General features: G+C 41.3%; 2 protein-coding genes and 1 long non-coding RNA gene across 3 annotated transcripts in view; 2 read left to right on the top strand and 1 right to left on the bottom strand.

Annotated features, from left to right (window-relative positions):
- Foxo1 (forkhead box O1) overlaps positions 1–25,541 on the top strand; it is an 89,223-nt gene that overhangs the window by 39,756 nt on the left and 23,926 nt on the right. The gene's annotated exons all lie outside the window — the stretch shown is intronic.
- Positions 2,178–4,468, top strand: LOC150057106 (lys-63-specific deubiquitinase BRCC36-like). Its single transcript, XM_090342306.1, has one exon. The coding sequence runs from the start codon at positions 2,226–2,228 to the stop codon at positions 3,081–3,083; it is 858 nt and encodes a 285-aa protein (XP_090198432.1). The 5' UTR covers positions 2,178–2,225; the 3' UTR covers positions 3,084–4,468.
- Positions 9,243–21,916, bottom strand: LOC150057105 (uncharacterized). The gene is made up of 3 exons (XR_016537132.1): positions 21,550–21,916; positions 14,485–14,666; positions 9,243–9,471 (listed from the first exon to the last, which is right to left on the bottom strand). It is a non-coding gene; the product is annotated as an uncharacterized LOC150057105 (long non-coding RNA).

The following is a 25,541-nucleotide window of genomic DNA, read 5'->3' as shown; positions in this document are numbered from 1 at the left end:
TTCTTGGGCATTAGAGTCTTACTCAGGAAATAGTTGCCTCGACCTATGTCTTCCAGTGTTTTCCCTTACAATAGTGTTCTGACACTGTTTAAAGGTTGTATGTTCTCAAAGTAATTTGATTTTTTTTTGCTCCTTTGTAAAAAATTACATGGCAGTAAATTTGGGCATTTATTTCTGTGTCTTCTATTTATTCCCTTGCTCTTCGGGTACCATACTGGTTTTGTTACTTATGTCTACTGTAATATGTGAAATTTAGTAATGTGATGCTTCATCATTGCTCTTTCTGCTCTGAATTATTTTGCTATTTTGGATCTTTTATGTATCCATATGAGTCTTAGGATTTTGAATTTGTATATTGCTTTTGGTAGTATAGCTATTTTTATGATAATGTTCCCACTCTGGGAAGTCTTTTCATCTCCTGATGCCTTCTTTAGTTTCTTTAACCTTTAGTTTTCATTATAGAGGCCTCTCACTATTTGACATTAAAATATGTTTAAAGTGACAGTTGCTTTATGTAAAATTTCCATACCTGCTTATAATCACTTCCCTTTATATAAATTAGACTTTTTAGTTGCTGGTTAAAATTTGAAACTTACAAAAAGCTGTTTTGTATCTGTCCCCCCGCCACTCCATAACTTGCACAACTTCTGCTCTTGCTATCTTCAATGTTAATGGCAAACCATTTTGGACAATTATTTTTTAAAAATGCTTAGAATTTGCTGAGAAAGCAGTTTGTTGGTATCAGAAACTGCATACAGTAAGTTGTTACTATATTTATGTGGAGAAAAAGATTTTCTTGAATTGTTTTTTTAGGGAGTGATAGATTTTTTTTTTAGTACAGTAATCATTAGTTGTAAGATAGACCTTCCTTCCTTCCTTCCTTCCTTCCTTCCTTCCTTCCTTCCTTCCTTCCTTCCTTCCTTCCTCCCTCCCTCCCTCCCTCCCTCCCTCCCTCCCTCCCTCCGCCCCCCTCTTTTCCTTCCTTCCTTCCTTCCTTCCTTCCTTCCTTCCTTCCTTCCTTCCTTCCTTCCTTCCTTCCTTCCTTCCTTCCTTCCTTCCTTCCTTCCTTCGCTCTCGTGCGCTCGCTCTCTCTCTCTCTGTCTCTCTCTCTCTGTCTCTCTGTCTGTCTGCCAGTCCTGGGCTTGAGCTCAGGGCCTGAGCACTGTCCTTGGACTTTCTCATGGCTAGAGCGCAACCACTTGAGCCTCAGGACCATTTCTGGCTTTTTTCTATGTATGTGGTACCAAGGAATCGAACCCAGGTCTTTGTGCATGCTAGGCAAGCACTCTACCACTAGACCACACTCCCAGCCCCTTAATTCTTGTTTATAATAAGTAACCATCAGTATCCTAACTCACGAAGTACAGATCGCAATGGGCCAGTGAAAACTGTGCACTAGAACGGGCGGATGCAGTCATTACGTTCAGTGATACAATCATGGAAGTAATGGAACCATGTAACTCGAGGGTATGGGTAGTGGCGCTGATCATGCCAATACATGGATTTTATTTATAAACGGATTTGTTGCGTTGAAACCCCTTTGTATAACTACCTAAGATAGTTTAATGGCAAAACAAAACAAACTCAGTGTTAGAATCTGCATGCACACCCCTCCTTCCTACCATCATATTTTTTTGATCGATTATGGGGCTTGAACTCGGGTGTTGTCCCCAAGCCTCTTAGTACTCAAGGCCACAGCTCTCCCACTTGAGTCACAGCGCTGCTTCCATTTTTCTGGTCATTATTTGGGGGACATGCCTACCTGGGCTGGACTCCAACCGCGATCCTCAGACCTCAGCCTCCTGAGTAGCTAGGATTATAGGCTTGAGCCACCAGCACCCGGCCAGAGCTAGCTGAAACGAATTAATTAATTTATTGATTAATTTTTAAAAACAGTCTTGGCAGGTGGCCCAGGCTAGCCTGGAAACCAGTAGTGGGCCTCCTGGGATGATTACAGGCATGTACCCCACTATTGCTCCTCGCCTTTGTTTCCAGGCAGCATTGATTGGCCAAGAGCTTAGTCTTTCCTGTGGTGGGGTGAGTTAGGCATGGAGGCCAGGATCCGATCCAGAGAGCTGTGTGCGTGCTTGCGTAAGTACGTACGGCTCGTGCGTGCGCTTACGCGCGTGAGCACGCGGGCCCCGAGGGGACTTCTGATTGGTTCGCGCTGCGTTAATCCGAGCGAGCGGCGCCACCCACCCCGCGCATGCATATTGAGGGACAAGATGGCGGTTCAGGCGGTCCACCTGGATTCCGACGCTTTCCTTGTCTGTCTCAACCATGCTCTGAGCACCGATAAAGAGGAGGTGATGGGCCTGTGCATTGGGGTGCTGAAGGAGGACGAGGGCAGTGACGCTAAAGCTGCAAGTTGTGGCGCGGATGTGAGCACGGCCGCTGAGCAGGCCCAGGCGGCCCCAATCGTCCACATTCGCTCGGTCATCATCTTGCAGCGGTCGGATAAGCGGAAGGATCGCGTGGAGATTTCCCCGGAGCAGCTGTCGGCCGCCTCGGCAGAGACGGAGAGGCTGGCGGAGCTCACGGGGTGCCCCCTGCGCGTGGTGGGCTGGTACCACTCCCACCCGCACATCACCGTGTGGCCGTCCCACGTGGACGTCCGCACCCAGGCCGCCTACCAGCTGATGGACCCGCGCTTCGTCGGCCTCATCTTCTCCTGTTTCGTGGAGGATAAGCAGGCACACACTGGCGAGATAGCCTACACCTGCTTCCAGTCCGCCCGGGCCCCGCAGAGCTCCGAGTACGAGCGGGTCGACATCCCCCTCCACGTGGTCCCTCGAGCCAGCATCGGGAAAGCGTGCCTCGAGTCGCTCGTGGAGCTGCCCAAGATCCTGTGCCAGGAAGAGCTGGCCGCGTACAGCAGGACCTGCGGCCGCCCCGAGCTGGACCCGGTGACCCGGATCCGCAACGCCTCCGTGTACGTGGAGAACGTGTGCAGCCAGGTGTCCGCCGTCAGCGGGCCCCTGCTCCAGTGGCTGGAGAGCCGGCTGGAGCAGAACCGAGAGCTGCTGCGGGAGTTGACCCAAGAGAAGAAAGAGCTCATGGAAAAACTTGCCTCTCTGAAATAAAACCGCGCGCCCCTGCCCAGACCCGGATGGCTTGACGAACTCTCTGATCAATCCGACCAAGAAACACTTGGAGGACTTCCCCCAAAATGGCCAGTATTGGCAGTTAACGTACCAGAACGGCACGGTGACCTCAGTGGATCTGGAAGGAGAACGGTAACACATCCTCCTGCGCTTGACGGAGTACAGAATGGAGAACATTCAATAAGTGGTGCTGAAGCGGTTGGTATCCACTGGTCAAACACCAAAGACAACATAAGAGCTCCAAGTTGTCCACCTAAACTTTACATCTTCAGTAAAAGTTACCTCAGAATTTATCGTGGGTTTAAATGTAAGGTGCAAAACATTTAGAAAAAGGAAATAGGAAAATATTTTCAGGAGGCATTTTTTTTTTACTTTATCGCAGTTAAAATATTAACGCTTTGCAGAAAAATTTAAACGACAACCTACCTATTGAGAAATTACTTGCAAGCAGTGTAGTCTCTGATCCGCGTGGAAAACGGCATACTCAAAATTTACCCAAAACCAACTTTAATTAGAGAATGGGCAAAAACTGTTAATAGACATGTCACTGAAAAGAATCTACAAATGACAAGTAGTGGCTGAAAAGATGTTGCACTTTGTAAGTCATACAGAATTCAAATTAAAACCAGAGAGATATGACAACACATTTATCAGAATGCCTAGTAGGAAAATAGTGAAAATACCAAATGTTATTGAGGATTCAAAATAGTTTCTCATCGACTGATGATAGAAATGTAAAGTAGTATATCTCACTAGAGAAGAGTTTGTACATTTCTTTATGAAGTTAAACACAGTTACTCTACAACCCTGCAGATGCACTTCTGGGACATTATACCATAAAAACAAAAACTTGATTTGACACGAAATCCTGTATAGCTTCATTGCATCTTTATTTGTAAAAGTCCTAAACTGGAAACAAACCAGATGTCTTGTGATGGGTAGATGGCTAAACAAATCAGCATTCTCATGGATGACTACTCTAATGAAAAGGAACAGACTCATAATAAATACAACTTAGGGGGATATTAGGGGTATTTTGGTCAGTTAAAAAAGAAAATAGTATCAGAAGGTTATATACTGTGCAATCACATTTGTATAACTGAAACATCAGAGTTAAAGAAAAAATTAGTGGTTGCTAGGGACAGTGACTAGATAGGGTACAACATTTGTCAAAATATAGGCTGATAGAAGGAGTTCGTTTGTGTTGATGAGGTAGTTAGGTATCTTGATTACAGTGTTGAGGATGTGAATCTGTACCTGAACTGTGATTGTATAGGTCTTTATAAGTCTGTAATCTACTTAATATTCTATTGTCATTATCTTGGTTAAGAGTATATAGGGTTTTGTAATGTTTTTGAAAGTTTCTGTAGGTTTATATTGAAAAAGTTTCTAAGTTTTAAATAAATATTTCAAGAAAAAACAGCAAAAATATGTATATTAATTCCCCCATAGAGTTGTTTTGCTAAGCCCAATTAATATATGATGAGTACTCTGACTGTAGAATTTCCTCTGGTGCCCTTTAGTGCCATTCTCATAGTGACTCTCATGAATCAAAACTGTTCCAAGTCACAGACTTGGAGTACCTGGCAAGTAATTCGTGTGTGTGTGTGTGTGTGTGTGTGTGTGTGTGTGTGTGTATAGTTGTTAGTTGTGGGGCTTGAACTGGGCACTGGTTCCTCAGCTTTTTCACTCAGGATTGGCTGGTGCTCTACCATTTTGCACTACAATCTACTTTCCAGTTTTCTGGTGGTTAATTGAAGATGAGTTTCATGGGGACTTTTCTGCCTGGGTATGTCTTCAAACCGTGATCCAAATATCTCAGCATTCTGAGTAGCTAGGATTACAGACACCTGACAGGTATTGTTCTTCTTTGGCACAATTTTTGGATGTCATAAACCATTTTTTTTTTTGGTCAATTCTGGGACTTTAACTCTGACCCTGGACGCTGTTCTTGAGCTCTTCAGCTCAAGGCTACCACCCTATCCCTGGGCCTGGGCATTGTCCTGGTGCCACTTGTGGTTTTCTGGTGCTTAATTGGAGATAAGAGTCTTACGGGCTTTGTAGTGCCTGGGTTGGCTTTGAAACACGATCCTCAGATCTCAGCCTCCTGAGTAGCTAGGATTACAGGCATGAACCACCATGACCCGCTTCATAAAGCATTTTTGAAAATTGTAATTTCGTTAAAAATGACGTTCCTATAGCACAATATCTCTGTGTGTTCCTAGAAATAAGTGGTATATAATAGCAACCCTAATAACTAATATATGGTCCCCCCTTTCTTTTGTCCAGTCCTGGGGCTTGGACTCAGGGCCTGAGCACTGTCCTTGAGCTTTCCTCAAGACTAGCTCTCTACCAAGTGAGCCACAGCACCGCTTCCACCTTTTTTCTATGTGCTTGGTACTGAGAAATTAAACCTGGGTCTTCATGCCTGCTAGGCAACCACTCTACTACTAGGCCAAACTCCTGGCTCCCCTTTATCACTTTTGAACAATTTTTTGTGATTGTTCATAGAATTTCCTACCAATGAATAAATATTTAATGTGTTATGCCTGTGTCATTGTTTATCCCAGCCTCTTTGGTTTTTATGAGAAAGGGTCTCATGCAGCTCAGGCTGGTTTCAAACTTGAGCTCCTGTTGTCTCTGATTCATATGCTGGTGATTATACATGTGTATCACAATGACTGCCTCTTTTTAGTGGAGAAGTTTCTCTCAATGGTTAATAATTTTCAGAAAAAACAAGTTTTTGTTTCCATTTTTCCTCTTCCCCTTTATAGTTTACTTTTTTTTTTTTTGAGGGAGGCATACTAGGATTAATTCAAGGCCTTAAATTTGTAGGTAGGAGCTGTATCATCTGAACCATGCCTTTGTAGTTTCCCTTTTAAGAATTTAATTTTTATTGTTTGGTGCCAGTCCTGGGGCTTGAACTTCTTTTGCTATCTCTTGAGCCACAGTTCTGCTTTGGCTTTTGGGTAGTTTATTGGAGATACCGGTCTCATGGATTTTTCTGCTTGTGTTGGCTTGGAATTGTGATACTGAGATCTCCGCCTCCTGAGTAGTTATGGTTACATATGTGAGCCACCCAGCACAGGTTTATATTTCTATTTAAAAAAAACCAAACTGTTAGAAGCTGGACAGAGATGTCTCACACCTGTGTAATCCTAGATGTTCAGGAGGCTGAAACCTGAGGATCACGATGTGAAGCTGGCTTGAGCAGGAAAAATTTCTTAGTGACTCATTTCTTTACAGAACTTCCAGAGGTAGGTACCTGGTTCTTCTCCTTACTTAATTTCTATTTTTTTGCCTGTTAGACAAGTACTTTACAACTGAGTTATACTCCTACCTCTACTTCTGATTAATTTTTCTGTCTCTTTTGTACTTCTTTTTACATTAGCCTCCCTGCAGGGTGCTCTGATTTTTTTTTGTTGTTGTTGTATGAGCTTATGCAGTGTTCTCTCATTTAAAGAAATTTGCTTTTCAGAACTATTTTGAGTCAGTATTCTGAATTACTAAAAACATTTCTCATTGCTTCCTTTTTCTCTTTTCCACATCCGATTGATCAGCAAACTCTTAATCATCTTACATTTTCAATATAGTAATGAGTGGTGTTTTGTAATATGGTATCTTTAGGCAGTTTCATCATTGTGGGAATAGTAGAATGTACTTAACATAAGCGAATGCTACTATGATGCTACTGGGTTAACCCTAGAGTAGACTATCCTGTGTCATTCATCCAAGCAGTATTATGTGGCACAAGACTGTATGTCCAGAGCCCTCCGTGTCTCACCTCTACTCAGGCTGTTCTTTCTCCAGGCCTCTGTAATTGCTACCTTGGTGATTGGTGACTCTCTTGACAGGTTTTCCTACAGGCTTTCCTCAGTAGGGCCAAACAGATTCCTTGCTTTAGACCTGTTCCTAGTGCCTAAATAACATATACAAGGCTCTTCAGGGCCTAACCACAGTTATTTCTCTGATCTCATTTCCCTCCCCTGCATATCTTTCCTGTCATAGTCACCTCTTTTCAGGCCAAGCATCTTCCTGCTTTGGGGCTTTGACAGCATCCTTCTGTTTGGAACATGGCTTGGCTGACTTCCTTTACCTCATCTCCCTCACTCAGATGTCACCTTTATTACCATCTTCCCTGGTCACGGTTGATTACTCATTAGTGCCTACACTACCTTCTTCTGCTTCATGTTTTTGTTTTGTTGATTCCCATTTGTCTTCACAGGACAGGCATCTTCTTCTCATTTCTCCAACTTGGACATAGGTCCTCAGACCTATGTCTGAATGTACTTTACACCCACCTGTGTTCACTTTGAGCTTCTCAGTCTGACTGGGGTGATGGAGGGTGGAGGACATACTCTCTGGAGTACAGGAGACATCTTCACACTGGGCCTGCCCATGGGTTTAAGCCAGAAGAGATCAGGAGTTGAACAATGAAGTATGTTAATTACTTATTTCACATGCAGTTCAAATCTAGCAAGATCCAATCTAACAAGTTGTGGAGAAGGGTCCTGTGCTCTGTAGTACTGCTTTCCTCATTCGCATTCTTGAGTTTGGTTTCCTTTGATGGCAGGGATGGTTGAAGCTTGGTCATCAGCTAGGAAGGGTATTGATGAGCTTGAAGGCACAGAGCCTGGCACTCTCTCACTGTGCAGCACCAAGAAGCCTCTAGTATCATTCTCAAAACCTGCGTGAAGACACGTCCTCTGTGTTCTTCACTGTTTCTGAGGGTCAACAGGAATACTGAATTAGGCACTGACTATACTTTTTTGACATTCACAACTCTAGGAACCTTGTTATGTCCCGTTCTCGCGGTAAATGTGGGGCTATGATGTAGGATTATGCTTTGAGATGTATGAGTGGGAGTCCCAATCTCTGCCTTTCCATCCGCACATGTCCTGGTGATTAACCAACTTCAAAATATCAGGCACTGGGACAAGCACACAACAATAAGTTTGACTTTTCAAATAAACTTGCAAGGCTCAATGGCCTTGCACAGAACCAGTAGCATCATGTTAGTTCCTTGGGACTTTTGGAATAGTTATCCACATATTGAATTCTGTTATTTCTTAAGCAGAAAGGCCACTGAAACTGGGAACTAAGACTGCTGGGAAATACCTTTGGAAACTTACTGTGTTACAAGGTAGAGAAAAGATTAGATAATAGTTCTTTTTTTTTTTTTTAGCTCCCATATATTACTCCCCCCCCTTTGATTTACTTTCTCTTCTGCCTGTTAAAGCTCTTCATGAAAAAGGAGCTATTTAATAACACTAGCCCTATCCTTTAGCCTAGTGGATGACTATAAAAAGGGAAAGCTGGGGTTACCATGTAGTTGATGAGGTGCTCCAGTGTGGCCCTCCAACTCATTGTTGCTCAAGTGACCTGAATGGGCTCTGCTCTTTGGGTACCAGCTTTAAACACAGCAGATGCTGAAACCCCAGAATCATTTGTGAAGCTCACCCAAGTGAGAGTCAGTACATTCAGACTCACAGTGCCTAGGACTTGGCCACGTTGTCCACATGCATATCGAATTCTTCCATCAGAGACAGCCATACCCACTCACACTGAGGCTGCAGCCAGGAACTGCAACTTTGAAGTCCCAGACTTTGATGTGATTAAAGTCTCAGACTTAAAAATCCCTCTGTGTAGGGTAACTTTTTTCTTTAACCCTAAACTGAAAATAAAAATTGATTTAGATTGGGGTTGGGTTGCAGAGGCAGACTATAAAGGGAGTTGTTCTCTTGCAAACCACATGTAACTATGCCACATCCGTTGGTGATGAAGGAAGAGAGAGATGACAGACCAGTGACCTTTTAGTGATACCTTTTTTTACCCCTGGCCACTCTTTTTTTAAAAAAAATTTAATTAATAGAAGGGTTACAGTTATATTTGCCAGATAGAAGATGCGTTACTTCACACACATTGATACCTCTTCTCACATTTTTGTCCTCATTACCCTTCCCCACTCCCTCCTCTCATCTTGTTTTCCCCTCTTCCCTTTTCTGTGTCAAATAAATAATCGTATATACCATATACCAGATAGCAAGGTAAGAGACTGTAACAATATGAGCATAATCAAGCGACAACAAAAGAGATGAGAAAAAACAGTACATTAAGAACAACAATCACACATTCTTGTTTCCATATCCTGGAGATTCCCTGGCTACTCTTGACAGACCCTGACCTCATCACACAAGCCACCTGAAAGATGAAGACATTTTGGTATGCATTATTGGCCAGGTGGCAATGCCGATAGAGGAATGAATGTTCTTTTCTAAGCCAGATTCCAAGGCTCAAATTCTTCAGTTCATCTCATAGACACCTTGAAATTGTGGCTCACAATGATTTATTTGACTCTTTCTTTCTGCTGATGAAAGGAAGAGAAGAAAGAAAAGAAGAGAGTTTGTAGGTTGCCATTAAAATTGTATAGCAGTTGATATACCAGTATTAAAGCTGACCACAAATAGACAAGAAATTAGCCCTGGGCATTTATATTTTGGGGTCATTTCTCTCTGTCTCTGTTTCTGTCTTCTATATTTATATCTAATATTTATTTCCTTTTTTTTTTTTTTGGCTGGGTTGATGCTGTGCCACTTGAGCCATGCCTGAAGTCTGGTGTTTTGTTATTTGAGAGACGGAGTCTCACAGAGGATTTTTTTTCTTCCCTGGCTGGCTTTGAACCATGAAACTTTGGATATCAGCCTCCTGAGAACCTACAATTCCAGGTTCTCAGCCCATATTTCTTTTCCAAAGAAACCTCCTCAGGCTCATTTGTGGTGTATGTGTATACACATAGTAAAAAATAGTAAAAACATACACTCAGAGCAAAAGTGTATTTGTGTGTTTTCTTCCTTAAGGTAAAAAAACCTGAGGCATCACCCTGATTTCAAGGAGATCTTGTAGCCTCCCATAAATGGCGTGTTCTTGTGATGTTTGTGTCACGCGTTTGTGCCTGCTGTGTTCCATCAGTGTTTTCCAGGATCCTGTGGGAGAGGTGAGGAGGCCCAGAGTTGATGGAAGGTTTAGGTTCCCACAGTGTGACAACTTATAAATGGAAGATAGATAAGTTACTGCCTTTTCTATTAGGCCTTCTAAGAGCTGACCCTACCCCTGGAAAAATCTGCAACAAGCCAGGGTGAAACTTGGTCCTTCCTTTTAGGGTTTTTATTTTTCACTGTTGATAACATTATAGGAGGAGGGAGATAGCAGGTCTCTTGAGTAGCCTAAAACTGGGACTTGAGTTCAATATTTGATGATTTCATTCATTGGTTAGTGCTTTACCAGTTGAATCATGCCTCCAAACCCAAGATATTGCTTTTAAAAGTAATTTCTTCAAGGGTTGGAAGCATGGCCTGGTAGTAGAGTGCTCACCTAGCATGCATGAGGCCCTGGGTTCAATTCCTCAGTTTCAATACACAGAATAAGCCAGGAAGTGGTGCTGTGGCTCAAGGGTAGAGCCTTGAAAAAGCTGGACAGTGTCCAGGCCCTGAGTTCAAGCCCCCGGACCAGCACAACAGCTTCTGCTGTTTGCCTTAATAGGTTATCTTTTTGTATTAGCCATTCATGTTAAGGACATACAAAGAGTCAGGTAAAGAAGGAGTGAGTAGGTTGAATCTTCTGGTAGGGTTTCTCTCCCTCAATCATGGCTCAGCTCTTTCAATATGATAATTTAGCAGAAGTTATAGATTTGTCTTCATAGGTGTTAGAGGTTGAACACCTGTGAACCTTTGTTTCTAATGAAGATAAAACTTGTCCCCCCAAATTTCATCCAGGTGGTTGAACAACTAAGACATTGGGTTCTGGAATAGGTATATTGGTGTACAGATACATGTAGTTTAATCACATCTGGAAGACTTAATGAAGAGTGGCAAGAGCTTTGGGCTGCTTCTTAATAGTATTACCATATGGTTGACCCTATAAACAACTTTTTATCTCGATGAAATGATTGTGTTTAGTTGGTGATCTTGGCAAACTAGGGTGTTTGTTGGTCAAAAATTGGATTTTGTGAATGTTTCTATTCTCTTTTTCCTTCTAGATGTTTGTGTACTATTGTTTTAATAGCCCAAATTGAAAACATGCCTTTTCTTTTTAAAAATGGATTGTAATACAGAGCTTTGTTAATGAAAAAAATTACAAATGGTAAGGTTGAATGACTTAGTTTTCCTGTAAAAACAGCCTCAGTTAAGTGAACCACAATGAGCCATGATGTGTTTCCTCCAGCAGGATGGAAAATGAGCCATTTATTATTTCAGGTCTGACTCACAGTGAACCTGCTGACACCGGGAGGTTTTAAAATCATAATCATAAGGAACAGGTTAGGGCAGAAACTTGGACGCTGGGCCTAGGATTACCTGCTTATTACAATGTTTTACAACTTGGATGCTTTAGGTTTTCTGGCACAGTGTCCTAAACCTCACACACTAAACATCCCCTTGTTGTACAATTATTGCTTGCCGGTTTTAGATGGTGCCAAATAGACAGATCCCTCATCATAATTACCATTTAAAAATTTCATTGCCACACATATGTGTATTTACACATATATGTTCAATATACATGGAATGCTGGCTGTCAGTGTTTAATGTTACCTTGGTTTGGAGGTCCTTTTAAAAAACTATATGTATACATGTGTATACACACATATATTGTTATCCCTTCTCCTTTTCTGCAGTACCTTCATGATTCCACAAAAACAGAACTACTGAGTCCTTTGTTAATAAGAATGAGGCACATTAAGGGGATGCAACATATCCTGGGTGCTCCAAAATACATGAGTTTGCAAAAAAACCCAAAACAGTTATCAAAATTGTTATATACACTAGATGTGTTTATCAATATATTACACAATCAGGTGGAGTGGTGGGTAATTGAAATCATGAAGTAATGTGTGAGCAGTATTTTGATGTGTGTGTGTGTGTGTGTGTGTGTGTGAACTGTGGAAGTGACAGCCTTTCCAAAGAAGCACGTGTATCTCATTTCATAAGACAGAAGAAGGGTAAAAAAAGGAAACAAGGTGACCTCCTCATGGCAAGCAGAAGGCAGATTGAGGAGGTTCCTAGCCAACCCTGCCAGCAGTTTTATTGCATAATTTAATTATCATTCAAATGCATTTTTATTTCAAGCCTACTGAGCTTCAAAAATTACAAATGATTTTGATAATTAAATTTGTGTGATTTGAAAGACATTGAGCACATGTGAGCAAAATCAACATTGGCTGTCAGTGCAGTTGTTTAGTGCAATCCAAAACTTGGTACATTTCAATATCTATTCCAACTGAAAGTTTGAAACAGCCTTAAGAAAAAAATCTCCTGTTCCTGCAGTGAAAGATACATGTGCTCCCTTCCCACTATCTGTAGGATCCATCATAGGAGCTGAAAATTATCCTTAATAAATTAAGTGAAGTGCAATCGTGACAAACCTAACTGCTTTGAAGGAGGCATTTCGTGAGGTGATACTGAAAGGATGACTTTCTTCTATCCTCTTACATAATACCCTTCTTTAAGAATCAGGAAAAAAAAAACTTGGGGATGACACTTTGATTTGAGTACACGTTCTTTTTGAAGGAAATTTGAATAGAAGGTGGCCTAGAGAAATCAGCAAGATGGAAATAAAAAAGAACAAGGGATTACCCTTTTTGCCACAGCACGCAGATATTCTAAGGGGCTCACCAGGGACAGATAAGCAGAAACATTTATTTCTTGGTCATGTGTATGAGATTGCCTGTGGCTTGGCTGGAAGCAGGGTGATTCTGGGGTAAGTTCTCATGATAGTGCCAGGTGTGCAAGAACATGAGCCCTGCTGTACAAGTGTGTTTCAGGCCATTCCTAATGTCAGGCCTATAAGCATCCTCTTGCCCCAGGTGACCCTAAAATCAAAAAAATAGGGAAATATACTTTATCCACCAAAACTAGGAGTGAAGTACTGAGACCGGTAAGTCAGTCTTACCAAAGATGTTCAAAATACTAACAACTGAAGGTAATATTTGATTATTTACTCTGCTACAAGAAACCCCAGTTTCAAGATGGATGTGGACTGAGATAGCTTACTGGAGATAAGGGGAATGAGATGGGGAAGTATAAAGATCTGGACTGTAAGAATGACTTGGCTTCAGACCTTAGGGATGGTCCTGGGCTATTTGCATAACCCATCTGCCTTGGACATCTTTCTGTAAAGGTATAGCACTGGACGGGGCCATCTCCTGAGTACCTTCTACCAATACAACTGAGAGTTATTGCTAATCTAGAAATTCCGATTTGACTTCACTGGTTCCTTCACTCCACTTGGATGTTGCCTTTTTTGAAAACGTGTAAAGCTTGATTGAAAAAAAAAAAAGCACCCAAATCAATAGGAATTACCTTAATAGGGGTTACACAATGAACAAGAATTCAAAAACAAACATCCTGTATGTGTGATACTAAATGTGGAATATTGACAATCATTCCTCTCCTCCTCCCATTTCCCTCCCTCTTTAACTCTCTCCCTCTTCTGTTCCTTCTCTTCCCCTTTTTCCCCTCCCTTCATTTGGATACAGGGTCTGACAATGTAGCCTAGGTTAACCTCACACCTGTAACCTCATACTTTAGTCTCCTAAGTGCTGGGATTACAGGAATATACCACCATGCCAGTGTTTATGATATTAACTATTGAACACAGTATTTGGGATTATAGAATCCTCCTTCTCCCTGGTCTTAATTAAGCTCCCTGAAAACCTTGTCATTCATTCATTCATTCATTCATTCATTCATGCCTACCATAGTTGTAGGCTTATCAAAAGCACACTTGGAACAAATGAATGAAGATGGGAATTTAGTGAGGGGACAGTTCCCTAAAGAGTCTTCCAAGAAGGAACAAATAAAAAATAGGTTCATTAGGATAGATAGCTGTCTGCTGGGGATCTGGAATATTGTGATAGTCTTGGGATGGAAACAATGATGACATTTGACCCCTTGCTGTATCCTTAGCATGTGGCTCTACTCTAGGAATGGCTCAAGGAAATGGTATTGTTGGGAACACAGATGTGTAAACAGAGTACTAGATACTTGTATCCACTTCTCCATCAGAAGCCACCAGGAGAGGTAGACTTCCTTGGGGAAAGTTGAGTGTGGTTTCCATTGAGAAGCAGGAGCCCTTTGGGAAGTGGAAATGACATAAGGCATTGTGTGGGGAGGGCCCAAAGACAGTGGAAAGAGAGTTAAGGTGAGATAAGGCTGCTGGGGTGGCAGGGTTAGTTAGGAAAGCCTTGTATGAGTGTGTGTGTGTGTGTGTGTGTGTGTGTGCGCGTGCGTGCGTGCGTGCGTGTACGCGTGTATGCGTGTACGTACACGTGCGCTTGCTTGCTGATATTAGGGCTTGAAGTCCGGGCATGAGCACTGCCCCTTACCTTTTTGCTCAAGGCTGGCACTGTATCACTTGATCTGCATCTCCGTCATCTCCACCTCTGGTTTCTGCTGGTTGGTTCGACTTCTGTGTGCCCATTTTGGCTTTGAATGGAGGTCCTCAGGTCGTAGCCTCCTGAATAACTAGGAGAACAGGTATGAGCACTGGCGCGAGCTTGGACTGTACCTATAAAAGCAGAACTTGCTTTTAGCATGGTCAGGAAAGTGAGCAGTGTGACTTCTTACTCCACACCTCTCCTTGCCCCCTCCCCTTTTTTTTCAATGCAAGAAAGAATGAAGAGGTTAAGATGCAGGATCCTTAGCTGCGGTGTAGCTCAAGGTTGGTGGAAGGGTTGGAGGTTTGTCGTGCTGATGATGTCTAGCATGGCACCACTCCTCAGCCACGGGTGGTCCCTTTTAGCACCTAGCCTCCCCTTCTCCCTAATAAAAGAGAACATGACACATTGTCACTCAAAACCCCACTCTCATACAAATGGACAGACTGGTGTACTGCCTGTGAAAAGCTTCATTTTGAGCTAGATAGCCCCAGGTGATAGGATAGGCGTGGCATGGTTTCTGTGGTAAGCTGCGGCTGAACTTCAGTTTGGAAAGCTGCCAACTCAGTATGTTTGCAATAGATGGATGCTATTTTGGCCTTCACTTTTTGCATTTGCTTTAAATTTTTTAAGTAGCATTTTGGTTAAATAGAGCATGCCTTTCACTATCTTTGATTGCATCATTGTGTCTGTTATTAGTCTCCTTCATTGTTACTTTATTATCTACCTATCCTTGTTCATTTGCTAGAGAATTTTCTTGATTCCCACTGTCAGCAGATAGAAGAAGCATCTCTTAGTGGTATAATTGTGGCATCCCTTCCACATACTGGCTGATTGTTTTCGCTGGCCTGTGTCTGTTGATCCCACTCATGATGTGCCTTCCCTTTGTGCATTCAATGGTGACACAGCCTCAGCCTTAAAGGGACTGATCAGTCTGTACAGTGTTGCCAGCGAGGGAAGCTGTAAGGACTGAGGGGAACAGAAAGGCTGCATAGGAGGAAGCCCAAGGAAAAAACAAGGCATACGTTTACAGTGAGCACTGGAATATCATACAGTTTCAACAGGCTGTGGTTGCAGGAGGCTGCATTGAGGAGATTCAGGGTATGGCCTCAAAAGGACCCAGCTGAAGCGTGACTGAAGTTGGCTGTTGGAGATGTTTAGCGCACCACTAGCATTTGGAAGTGTAGACTTTGGAGAAGGGAAATTTCCTGTTTGTACTACTAGTAATAGATAGCATTGTTAAAAATAAGTATTGCCCCCCCCCCAACTTCTCCTCCCCCATTCTGAGGCTTGAACTTTGGGCCTGGGCTCTGAGCTCCTTTGGCTCAAGGATACCACTCTTACCATTTGAGCCACAACATCACTTCTGGCTTTTTTCGGTGGTTAATTGAAGATAAGAGTCTCATGAACTTTCCTGAACAGAGATCCTCAGATCTGAGCCTCCTGAATAGCAAGGATTACAGGAATAAGCCACCAATGCCCAGCTTAAAAATTAGCTTAATGGACTATGCTGCCCTAGATACCACTAAGGTTTCTAACAGTGTCTGTAGACAAATTGGAATTACCCTCAAAATATTCTGGAAACTTCTTTTTCCTGGATCAGGAAAGAAAATGATTATGCTCAAGCAGTGAATTGAAGTTTTAGTTCTCTATTTAGGTATGTACTTCTCTAAACATTTACTAGTAACTAGGTATTGATTTTCAGAAGAAGAAGCTTCCAGCAGAGAAAGGCTTGTGATGTGTAAGTAGCATCATCTTTCAGTTATCTGCAGTGTAAATGTTGGGTCTCTCTAGGGGCCAGGAGTTTGGCCTAGTGGTTAAAGTGCTTGCCTAGCGTGCATGAAGACCAGGGTTCGATTCCTCGGTACCACATACATAGAAAAAAGCCGAAAGTGATGCTGAGGCTCAAGTGGTAGAGCTCTAGCCTTGAGAAAGTCCAAGGACAGTGCTCAGGCCCGGAGCTCAAGCCCAGGACTGGCAAAAAAAAAAAAAAAAAAATGTTGGGTCTCCGCTTTTTCCAATGTCCTGGTGTCTTGCTTAATACTGATACTCCTTTGATGCTGAGTGGATGGCAGCTGATCAGTTCTAATGTAAATGTAAAATAGCACATGGGCAGATAAATAGGAAGAGGACTGTACTGTATTCCAAAGGCAAAAGAATTAAAAAAAATTACTTAGCATTAAACTAATTGTGAGGTGATTGGGAGTTACTTGTAGTCACATTTCTGTGCTAATTTACGTACACATACACTCACCGTGCAGATTTTCTTTGAGATGAATGTGTAGGAATGGGGAATATTTAGACATTATACAGTTAAAAAGTTTATGTTAGTGCTTCCTAGGTCCGTCCTTCCTTCCTTCCTTCCTTCCTTCCTTCCTTCCTTCCTTCCTTCCTTCCTTCCTTCCTTCCTTCCTTCGAGTAGAAGTTGCAGAAGTTCAGCTTCTGTCACACTGAACAGAAATCACACAAGAAAAAAAAAATATTGTGGCACTTCCCTGTTGTTGCCCCTGTTTGGTACCTGTGCTTACTTTTCTTGACCACTTCCTCTGTGTCATGCTAACCCTGGATCCAATTCTCCACAGCCTGAATCACCCTCCAGAACAGTAGTCACGCTCTAGCTTTCTTGGAACTTAGTTGTGCTTTTATGTTTGTGTAATGGTGCTTATTTTCCTAATTAATAAGAATTAACTAAATTAAAAAAAGAATTAATAGTAAATGAACCAATTAAATGTATGTGAAAATTATATTTATGGAAGCTAAGTTGAAGACTTTGAAAAGCTTAAATTGCTGATTAATTAGTTGTGGTCAGACCTTTAAAAAAATAGGTTCCACAAAGAATTCTGTATGCACGAACTCTACATACAAATGTTCAGTTAGGTAGATTTTGCTTTAAACAAACAAACAACAATGAATAAATGCACCAAGATTATAAATGTTTGGTAACAATGCATTGTAAATTTATAAGAAAGAACAGAAACCTAGGCCGGGAGTTTGGCCTAGTGGTTAAAGTGCTTGCCTAGCATGCACGAAGACCCGGGTTCGATTCCTCGGTACCACATATGTAGAAAAAAGCTGAAAGTGGTGCTGAGGCTCAAGTGGTAGAGCTCTAGCCTTGAGAAAGTCCAAGGACAGTGCTCTGGCCCTGAGCTCAAGCCCAGGACTGGCAAAAAAAAAAAAAAAAAAAAAAGAACAGAAACCTAGACAGAGCACCTTGATTCAGCAGGAAATATTTCCTTTACTACATATACATTACATGCCTAGTTTAAAGGCAAATGTTTAAGGTAAACTCGTTGTATTTTAAATCTTGTACTAAAAGACCTTTGTTGTTGTTGTTGTTGTTTTGATGAGCTAGAGTTTTGATCTGGTTGGGGATGGTTTAGAATGGGATGACAGACATTTTGAGACTTTATGCTCAATGGCATTACCAATACCAGATGCCCCAAAGCTACATATAATCTATTTTACTTAGGATACAGCCTTTTTCTCCCGCTATCTTATAGAGAAACAATAGATTTATCTTAAGAATGTGCTGAAAGATGCTTAAAATGAAATAGAATTGGAGGACATTTTAACGACAATTGTTGGTGCTCCTAATTAAAGAGAGTGAGTTGAAATTTGCCTTTTGTTAGTATAGCTCTTGAATGACCAGGATAGTGAGGAGAGTGAGGTGGTGAATGTGGTGAGCAGGGTTTTTATACCTGTCTTTCAGGGGAGTCTCTCAAGATGGGGTACCTGAGCCTGACACATGATGGTGGCGTAATTTGTAGGGCTCATTGCTTATAGTAGGTTTTTTGCTTTGTTTTGAATCTGACATGCCACCTAAGTAAACAGTACTGGTAACTTACACAAATCTCTGACATATATCTTGGAAAAGCTCTAAAAATGGTCAGCAATTAGTGGCTAAAGGTGGTATGGTTAGCAGGCTTTGTAAATCATACCTGCTAGGTGGAATGCCTTGTGTTGGAATGAAATGAAATTAAAACAATAGCTTTTTGTAATTTCAGTGATCTTATGTAGAAACAGCAAACACCATCAAAGCTGTATTAGCAATGAAGATAACTCCCTATTTTGGGTTTGAAATTATTTTTTATAATTGCGTATGTGAATTTCATTTTCTAGTCCTTGAATAAGTACATGAAAATGCATCTCCCCTTTCCCTTCACCTTTAATCCCCTATGCTTTGAAAAGTGAGACTGGGAGAAACAGAAAAGAAAGGCTTAAAAAATTTCCTTTCAAAGTTTTTATTTATCTCATTTATCTATTCCTTTTGAAAATTTCTCTATTTACAGCAGGCATATTCCCCACCAAATGACTAACTTAAATGCCTGAGGTTGTATTCATATCCAGTGTCTGCTTCTTGTTCATTTGCTCAGATTCACCTTTGAGAAGGCTGGGGAGGAGAAGGTATAACTTACCAAGAATTAAGGTGCAGGGGCTGGGAGTTTGACCTAGTGGTAGAGTGCTTGCCTAGTATGCACGAAGACCCGGGCTTGATTCCTCAGTACCACATACATAGATAAAAGCCAGAAGTGGTGCTGTGGCTCAAATGGTAGAGCTCTAGCCTTGAGAAAGCCCAAGGACAGTGCTCAGGCCCTGAGCTCAAGCCCAGGACTGGCAAAAAAAAAAAAAAAAAAAAGCTACAGATTAGTTATGGAATTTATAGGCTAGTTTTTAATATTTTTTTAAGTTTTATTTAGTTCTTACAACAATGGCGCTGAAAAATTAAAAAGTAAAATTTATCTCGATAAATGTTTATGTGAATTTTGCTGTGTGTGATTTCATCAACTGCCTGAACTCTGGAAGCTGTGATGTGTGTCTATGTGTGTATACATGTATTTGTATATATTGTGTTATTACCAATAACAGGCACTTTTTTAGAGAGTTCCAATTATTCTTTATGTTTTTAAAAGATACATATTCTTTTGTTAGTTGGTGGTTTTGTTTTTGTTTTTGCCTGGGACTTGAACTCTGAAGGCCTGGGTGTTTAGACTCCTTTGTGCTAAGGGATAGCCTTTCTACTACTTGTTCCACAGAGCCACTTACATTTTTTTCTGTGATTAATTGGAGACCAGAGTCTAATAGACTTTCCTGCCCTCTCGCCCAGGCTGGCTTTGAACTACTACCCTCACATTTCAATCTCCTGAGTATCTAGGGTTACGGGAATGAGCCGCTGGTGCCCAGTTTTTTCTTGTGAAAAGATTATGTGATAGGACTGAGCTGGGCATGAAAATCTCATGGCTATTCACACCTGCCAGATAGGGGTTTTACTGATCTCTACCACTTCATTCGAATAGTCTTCATAATTGCTCTATAAATGTCTTAAAAGCATAACAAACTAAAATATAATTTTTGTCATGAGCTGGAAAAATTCCAATCCGATTTTTTATTAAAAAGTCCATTTAACTGCCAAGAATTCAAATAGGAATTTAAAATTTTTATTATATTGAAGTATAAATGTTTAGTATGTTTAACAGTTCTGGGAGATTGATTTGGTTCAGATGTTCTTGGGGATCTGAACACATTTGGCTTTAAATTTGTATGTATAATTTAAAATCTAAAATGTGGGGAAAAGAGCCACGTTTGGAAAATTAAAACTGTTAGTATTTTAGCACTGCTTTCATTTTCTTTCCTTTGCATTACTGTATGTAATTACTTAAAATATGTATAAAATTTGCCAACTAGTTTTTGATTAACAGAATAATTTCAGTCAGTGAATAGTGTAAATACATCATTACAACATATCTGGAAGATTACAGTGGATTTAAAAAATACTTCAGAACCAAAAGATAAGTTTCCCTTTTATTTTATATACTGACATCATTTAGGGGTTGGGGCTCTCATTTAAGACTGTGCTTTAATGAGAAACTTACTTGCATGTGGGGAAGTTGCAAAAGTCTAGAGACATGAAGACATAAATGTAAGGAAGGGAAGGCAGAGGTCCTGGATTAGACATAGTCTTGGAGTCTACTTTTAAATGTAGATTGGAGACACTGCAGGCTCTTATTATTTCCAAATGTTGAATGTAAATATTGTAAATATTTCTACCTCTTTTCCAGCGTGTATGTGTTGGGGATTTCTTTGTGAAGGCATACTGCTGACTGATTATGAGTCCTCTAATTTTTACAATTAGGAAATCTAAATAAAAACATATGAATTGCAATTTGGATGGAAGTTTGGACACAAAAGTGAATGTACAATTGAATGGATGGCTTTAATTCCCCACTGGTGATATGCAAATTATATTAGCCTCCAGCCTATCACAAGCATTTTAGGAGTAAATTAGACAGTTTGGAAGTCCCATTAACTCTTTCAGAGTACTAGGCTACTATTTAGTTCACCCAAATAGTAATTTGCTAAGTTTAGCATGCCCAGGCAGTAATTTGCAAAGTAATACCTTGAAGAAATCTGGAAAGCATTAAAGAAGCTTCTGAAGTACCTTGTGTTTTCTGGGGGAATCTTTTGTAGCATTCTGAATCTTTGGGCTGGAGATGAGCATTTTAAAACTGAATGCTTGTTAGGCAGAATTATTGCCAAATTGATGCTATAGTCTTTTACTTTTCATCCTTCTACCCTGATACTATGGCAAGCTTTATCATTCCCCCTTCCCCGCCCCTCGCCAGTATTTTATGTGAGTATGTATTCCTCAAGGCTCCAGTCTGTGTGGTTTCTTGGTTTCTTGGCGATCCTCTGTACTCTCTCACTGGAGTCAGCCCAGATGGTCTATGAAAGTTCATCTAGTCTTAGCCGTGTTCTTCATCTTCATGTTCACATTGGTCTAATTTGTCAACTCAGCAGAACGCATAGCTAGTCCTATGGCCTTAAACTTACCTTCTCTCCAAAAACTGGTTTTCTATCCTTATCAGGTTTTGAACAGCATTTACCACCATTCTTACTTAACGGTAAGAATGACTTTCCAAGCAAGAGCCTGGGGGGAAAATCCCTCCAACTGAATCCCTCTGCTTGTGAAGCAGAAGGAGGCAGTGTCTGAAGTCTTCCCCTTCTTGTGGCCCATACCATTTCATATCTGCAGCTCTACCCCGATCTCTCAATGGTGTATTGCCTCCAGCTTCTTTCCTTCTTGGCTCTGCTCTTAGTAAGCTGCTACATCAAACTTGAGGCATCTCTTTAATTATACCATTCATTTTTTCAGGCATCTTCAGACATTAGTGTACTGCCTTGAAGGATAAACATCGAAGTACTCTCTGCCTTGCGTCAAAGGCTGTACAGTTCCTGAAAGGGATGCACTCTTCCAGCTTCCTGTCCTATAGCCCTCTCCACCATGCACTCAACATTTCTTGAGTCCACACTCTTCTTCTAGTTATTTTTCTCCCAGCCAGGAGAACAGAGCACTGCTCCTTTTAGACCTAAAGAAGCCAGACTCTGGGAGGCACATACATGGCAAAGCAGTTCCATTTAAGTGAGTTTCAGTAAACAAGCAACATCAGTGTATGTACTAGAATTCAGAATAGAATTCATAATAGAATAGAATTCAGAACCCTTGGGTGGTAGGGGTTGCTGACTAGAGAGCAGAGAGAAATTGATGGCTTTCTGAGAACTCACAGAAAGTGGTGGTTGCATTGCATTTGCAATTGTAAAAGTTCACCCAGATAGACATAAAACACTTGAACTCTTGACTGTGTACAAATTCAGCCTCAATAAAAGCACAGGTGGTAAGGCTTAAAGGTTAGAATGTATGTGAAGTGTGGAACTCAGAGTTGGGGGAAATCTAGCATCTCTTAAGATAGGCCGAAGTAGTTTTTGTTAGTGTGAAATGTGTAGTGGATACATTCCTTGAGAAGACAAACTATAGCAGGTTTGGCTTTAGTGACTGCTTGGGGTATTGGATTACTCATTTGAGTTTGCATTGCTGTGTTGTTGCTCACCTAGTTATCTTTGATTTAATGTTGATGTTTGCTTTTTATTTTGTCGTGTAAATGTTTGATTATTGGTAGAAGTAGTGACAGGCAGTGTGGCATATTAGATTCAAGAACTCCATCCCACCCTCAGTCATCCCAGTACCAAAAGAGAACTTTGGGTTTGTGTGTGTGTTTGCTTGGTGTCACTGGGACTTGAACTTAGGGCTTTGCACTTGCCAGTTTGGCACTCTACCACTTGAACTGTGTCTTCAGTTGGATTTATTAGTTTTTTAAGTATTCAACACAACAAGCTTAAAATTTATATTTCCAAGTCTTGTAGTAAATAGATAAGCATCCATAGAGCAGATTACAGGTAGGCTATTTAGTGTAAGGCTGATTGTCTTAGCAGAGTTGTTCAAATGGGCTTAGATGGTTTTGGAGTAACAAAGCATCTCTTGTGGTGGTACTTAGGGAGCATCTGGAGCGACTTCTTGGTGCTATCAAGGCTTGTTAGTCTTGGAGCCACACTTAGGTTGGCATGGAGTTAGGGAGTATTCAAGCTTAGAGATGTGACATTATGGAAGGCAAAACAAAATTTCAGCTCATCAAAACCATCCAATGAATTTGGGTGGGTAGCGACCATGTGAACCACAATTATGTAAACATTTCTGAAGGAATCCATTCAAGAAAGAATTGCATCTTAAGATTTGGTGTTATGTGATTTTTTTTTTTAACATGCCAGCAGACAAGTCTAGTGAATTTCATTAGTTTGTTTTTGTTGTTTCTTGCACTTATAGGTAAGAAAAGTTCATGAACTCAGAATTTTTAGGGAAAGAAATTTAATTTAGAAATAACTTTCACTCGTTTGTGTGGACACACCTTAAAACAGGAAAAGAATAAGATTAAAAACACCGAAAATGAAAAAGTACTATGCAGAGGTTGCTCACTTCTGACTGCCCTCCAAGTTTTACAAAATTGCCACTGAGCCATCTGCAAATGGTTGCAATTCCAAGACCTCATTTCCCATCCAAGGCAGGTAGATTTCCATTCCCTCTTCTCTTACTTCTTGCTCCTTTTGTCTGTCAGTCTTCACTTGATGGAGGATGGTTTTATATCTGTCAGTGTTTAGTCTCTGTCAGCCTATGATTTGAACTTGGGTACAATCCCAATCAGAAGTTGAAAAATAGATCCTGACCCTTTGAAGTTGGGAAAGCAGTGTGTTTAAGAGACTAGTCCTCTAGCCCTGCCTGCCTACACCAGAACAGGTTAGCAGAAAGAGGGTGGCTCTGTCTGCTGGAACCTGGGCACATTCCTTTTTGTTTGGGGACTGAAGTACCAGACACACAAATTATTAAATTACTTAATGAAGATCTTGTAGCACACCTCTATTCCCTGTGAAAAGGCTCTTTCAGCTGGAGATGGGTGTGTGGGCCAGGAGAGAGGTGCTTTCACTGTGGTGAACAGGGACCCATACATGCCCCAAGGCTGGCACTTTCTTTCTGCCTTGATCAGTAGAAGACACTTTTTACAAGCTTCCAGGGAAAATGCAGGGTTCTCTTTCACTGTTAGCTCAGCATTGCCATTTACATTCCAATACAGGACATCTTGTGTTTGCTGTAGGCTATGATTAAGACCTCCAGATTGTGGGCTGTCAGTTTCAGGTCCTGATCAGCTATAGGATTGGAGGGTAGGAGGTATATAACTCAAACTGATAAAAATAGGTCGCAGGAGTCTATCAGAAATAGACATATTGAATTACATCTGTGGTTCTGATAACACAGATCTTTTTGTGTTCACTACCTCTTACTGGGGACTTCCTCAGACTTAGAGAATGAGAGAACAGACTCCAATTTGAAATGCAATTCATATCAAGCTCTGTGTATTGTGACGATTATTAAAATAGTCCTGAATATGTCTCGGGTTTTAATGTGGCAATTGGGTGAAATAATATATAGGGGAAAACTGGTTATAAAAGCATTAACCACACACCTATATTTGTATATAATAGTGTTGTAGAGTTTGGCTTTCAACAAGGATCTTTTCCCATGTGATTAGTTCTAAGAGGCTGGCAGGCCATTGTGTGTGTGTGTGTGGGAGGAGGGTAGTCCTAGGGCTTGAACTTAGGGACTGAGTGCTGTCCTTAAGGCTTAATTCCTCCCCCCCCCCCACCTCCTCCTCAAGGCTAGCAATCTACCTCTTTGAGCCACAGCATCACTCCAGTTTTCTGGTGAATAATTGGAGAGGTGGGTCTCACAGGCTTTCCTGCCTAGGCTAGTTCTGAACCACAATCCTCATATCTCAGCCTCCTGAATAGCTAGGATGATAGCTATAGATATAAACCTCAGGACTCAGCTACCATGCCTTCGTAATTACGTCGTGCTTGGGGAGGTGAGTGGTACTGGGTTAAGGAGGCATTATCTTGATGTGAGACTTGATGAAAGGACCACTGAATTGTCTTTCAACAGAAAGAGGATGAGAGGAGGTGGTAGGAGGGAGGTGCAACTTTGGAGCAGATAGAATCATTGTGCCTGTGGATGATATTCCTCTTTGAATATTACAAGTGCTTAGATGATTGCATAGAAATAAAAAACCACGCAGTGATATTTTAAAAGCTGGAGTTACTTCTGTGTGTCACTGATTTCAAATTTAAGTTCATTGAGGGTAGAACTTTCTGAAGAGCTGGATTTAGGCAACCTGAGCTTAACTATTGCCCCTTCCTGGCCTTGTAAGTTGGGCAAAAAACATCTGCCAGGCCTCAGTTTCCTCACCTTCAAAATGAAAGAAATGGGGCTGAAGATATAGTACCAGTGGTAGAGTACTTGCCTAGCATGGGTAAGAGGCCTGGGGCTAAATCAGCAGTTCTGAAAGGGCAGGTGGGGATGGAGGCATTGGATCCTACCACTACACCTTTGGAACCAAGCAGCTCTTCTGGGACCAAAGGACTACTTCCGTATGTGCAGCTGACACAGACCCTTTCTTCCTCTTTCTCTCTCTTGACCGCTGCCCCCCTCCCCTGCTTGCCTTCATGGGCCCTTTAGCGTCCAGAAAACCATTGAAGTTCTCAGGTAGTTTTGTTCATGACCCATTCATCAAAGAATCATGGAATCAGTGATGATACTGCAAATTTATTTGAATTTGTATGGGTCACCT

The sequence above is a fragment of the Megascapheus bottae genome, chromosome 11 (genome assembly GCF_031878675.1).
Source record: "Megascapheus bottae isolate mThoBot1 chromosome 11, mThoBot2.hap1, whole genome shotgun sequence".
Taxonomy (NCBI): Eukaryota; Metazoa; Chordata; class Mammalia; order Rodentia; family Geomyidae; genus Megascapheus; species Megascapheus bottae.
This window is presented reverse-complemented; position numbering and strand designations above follow the sequence as displayed.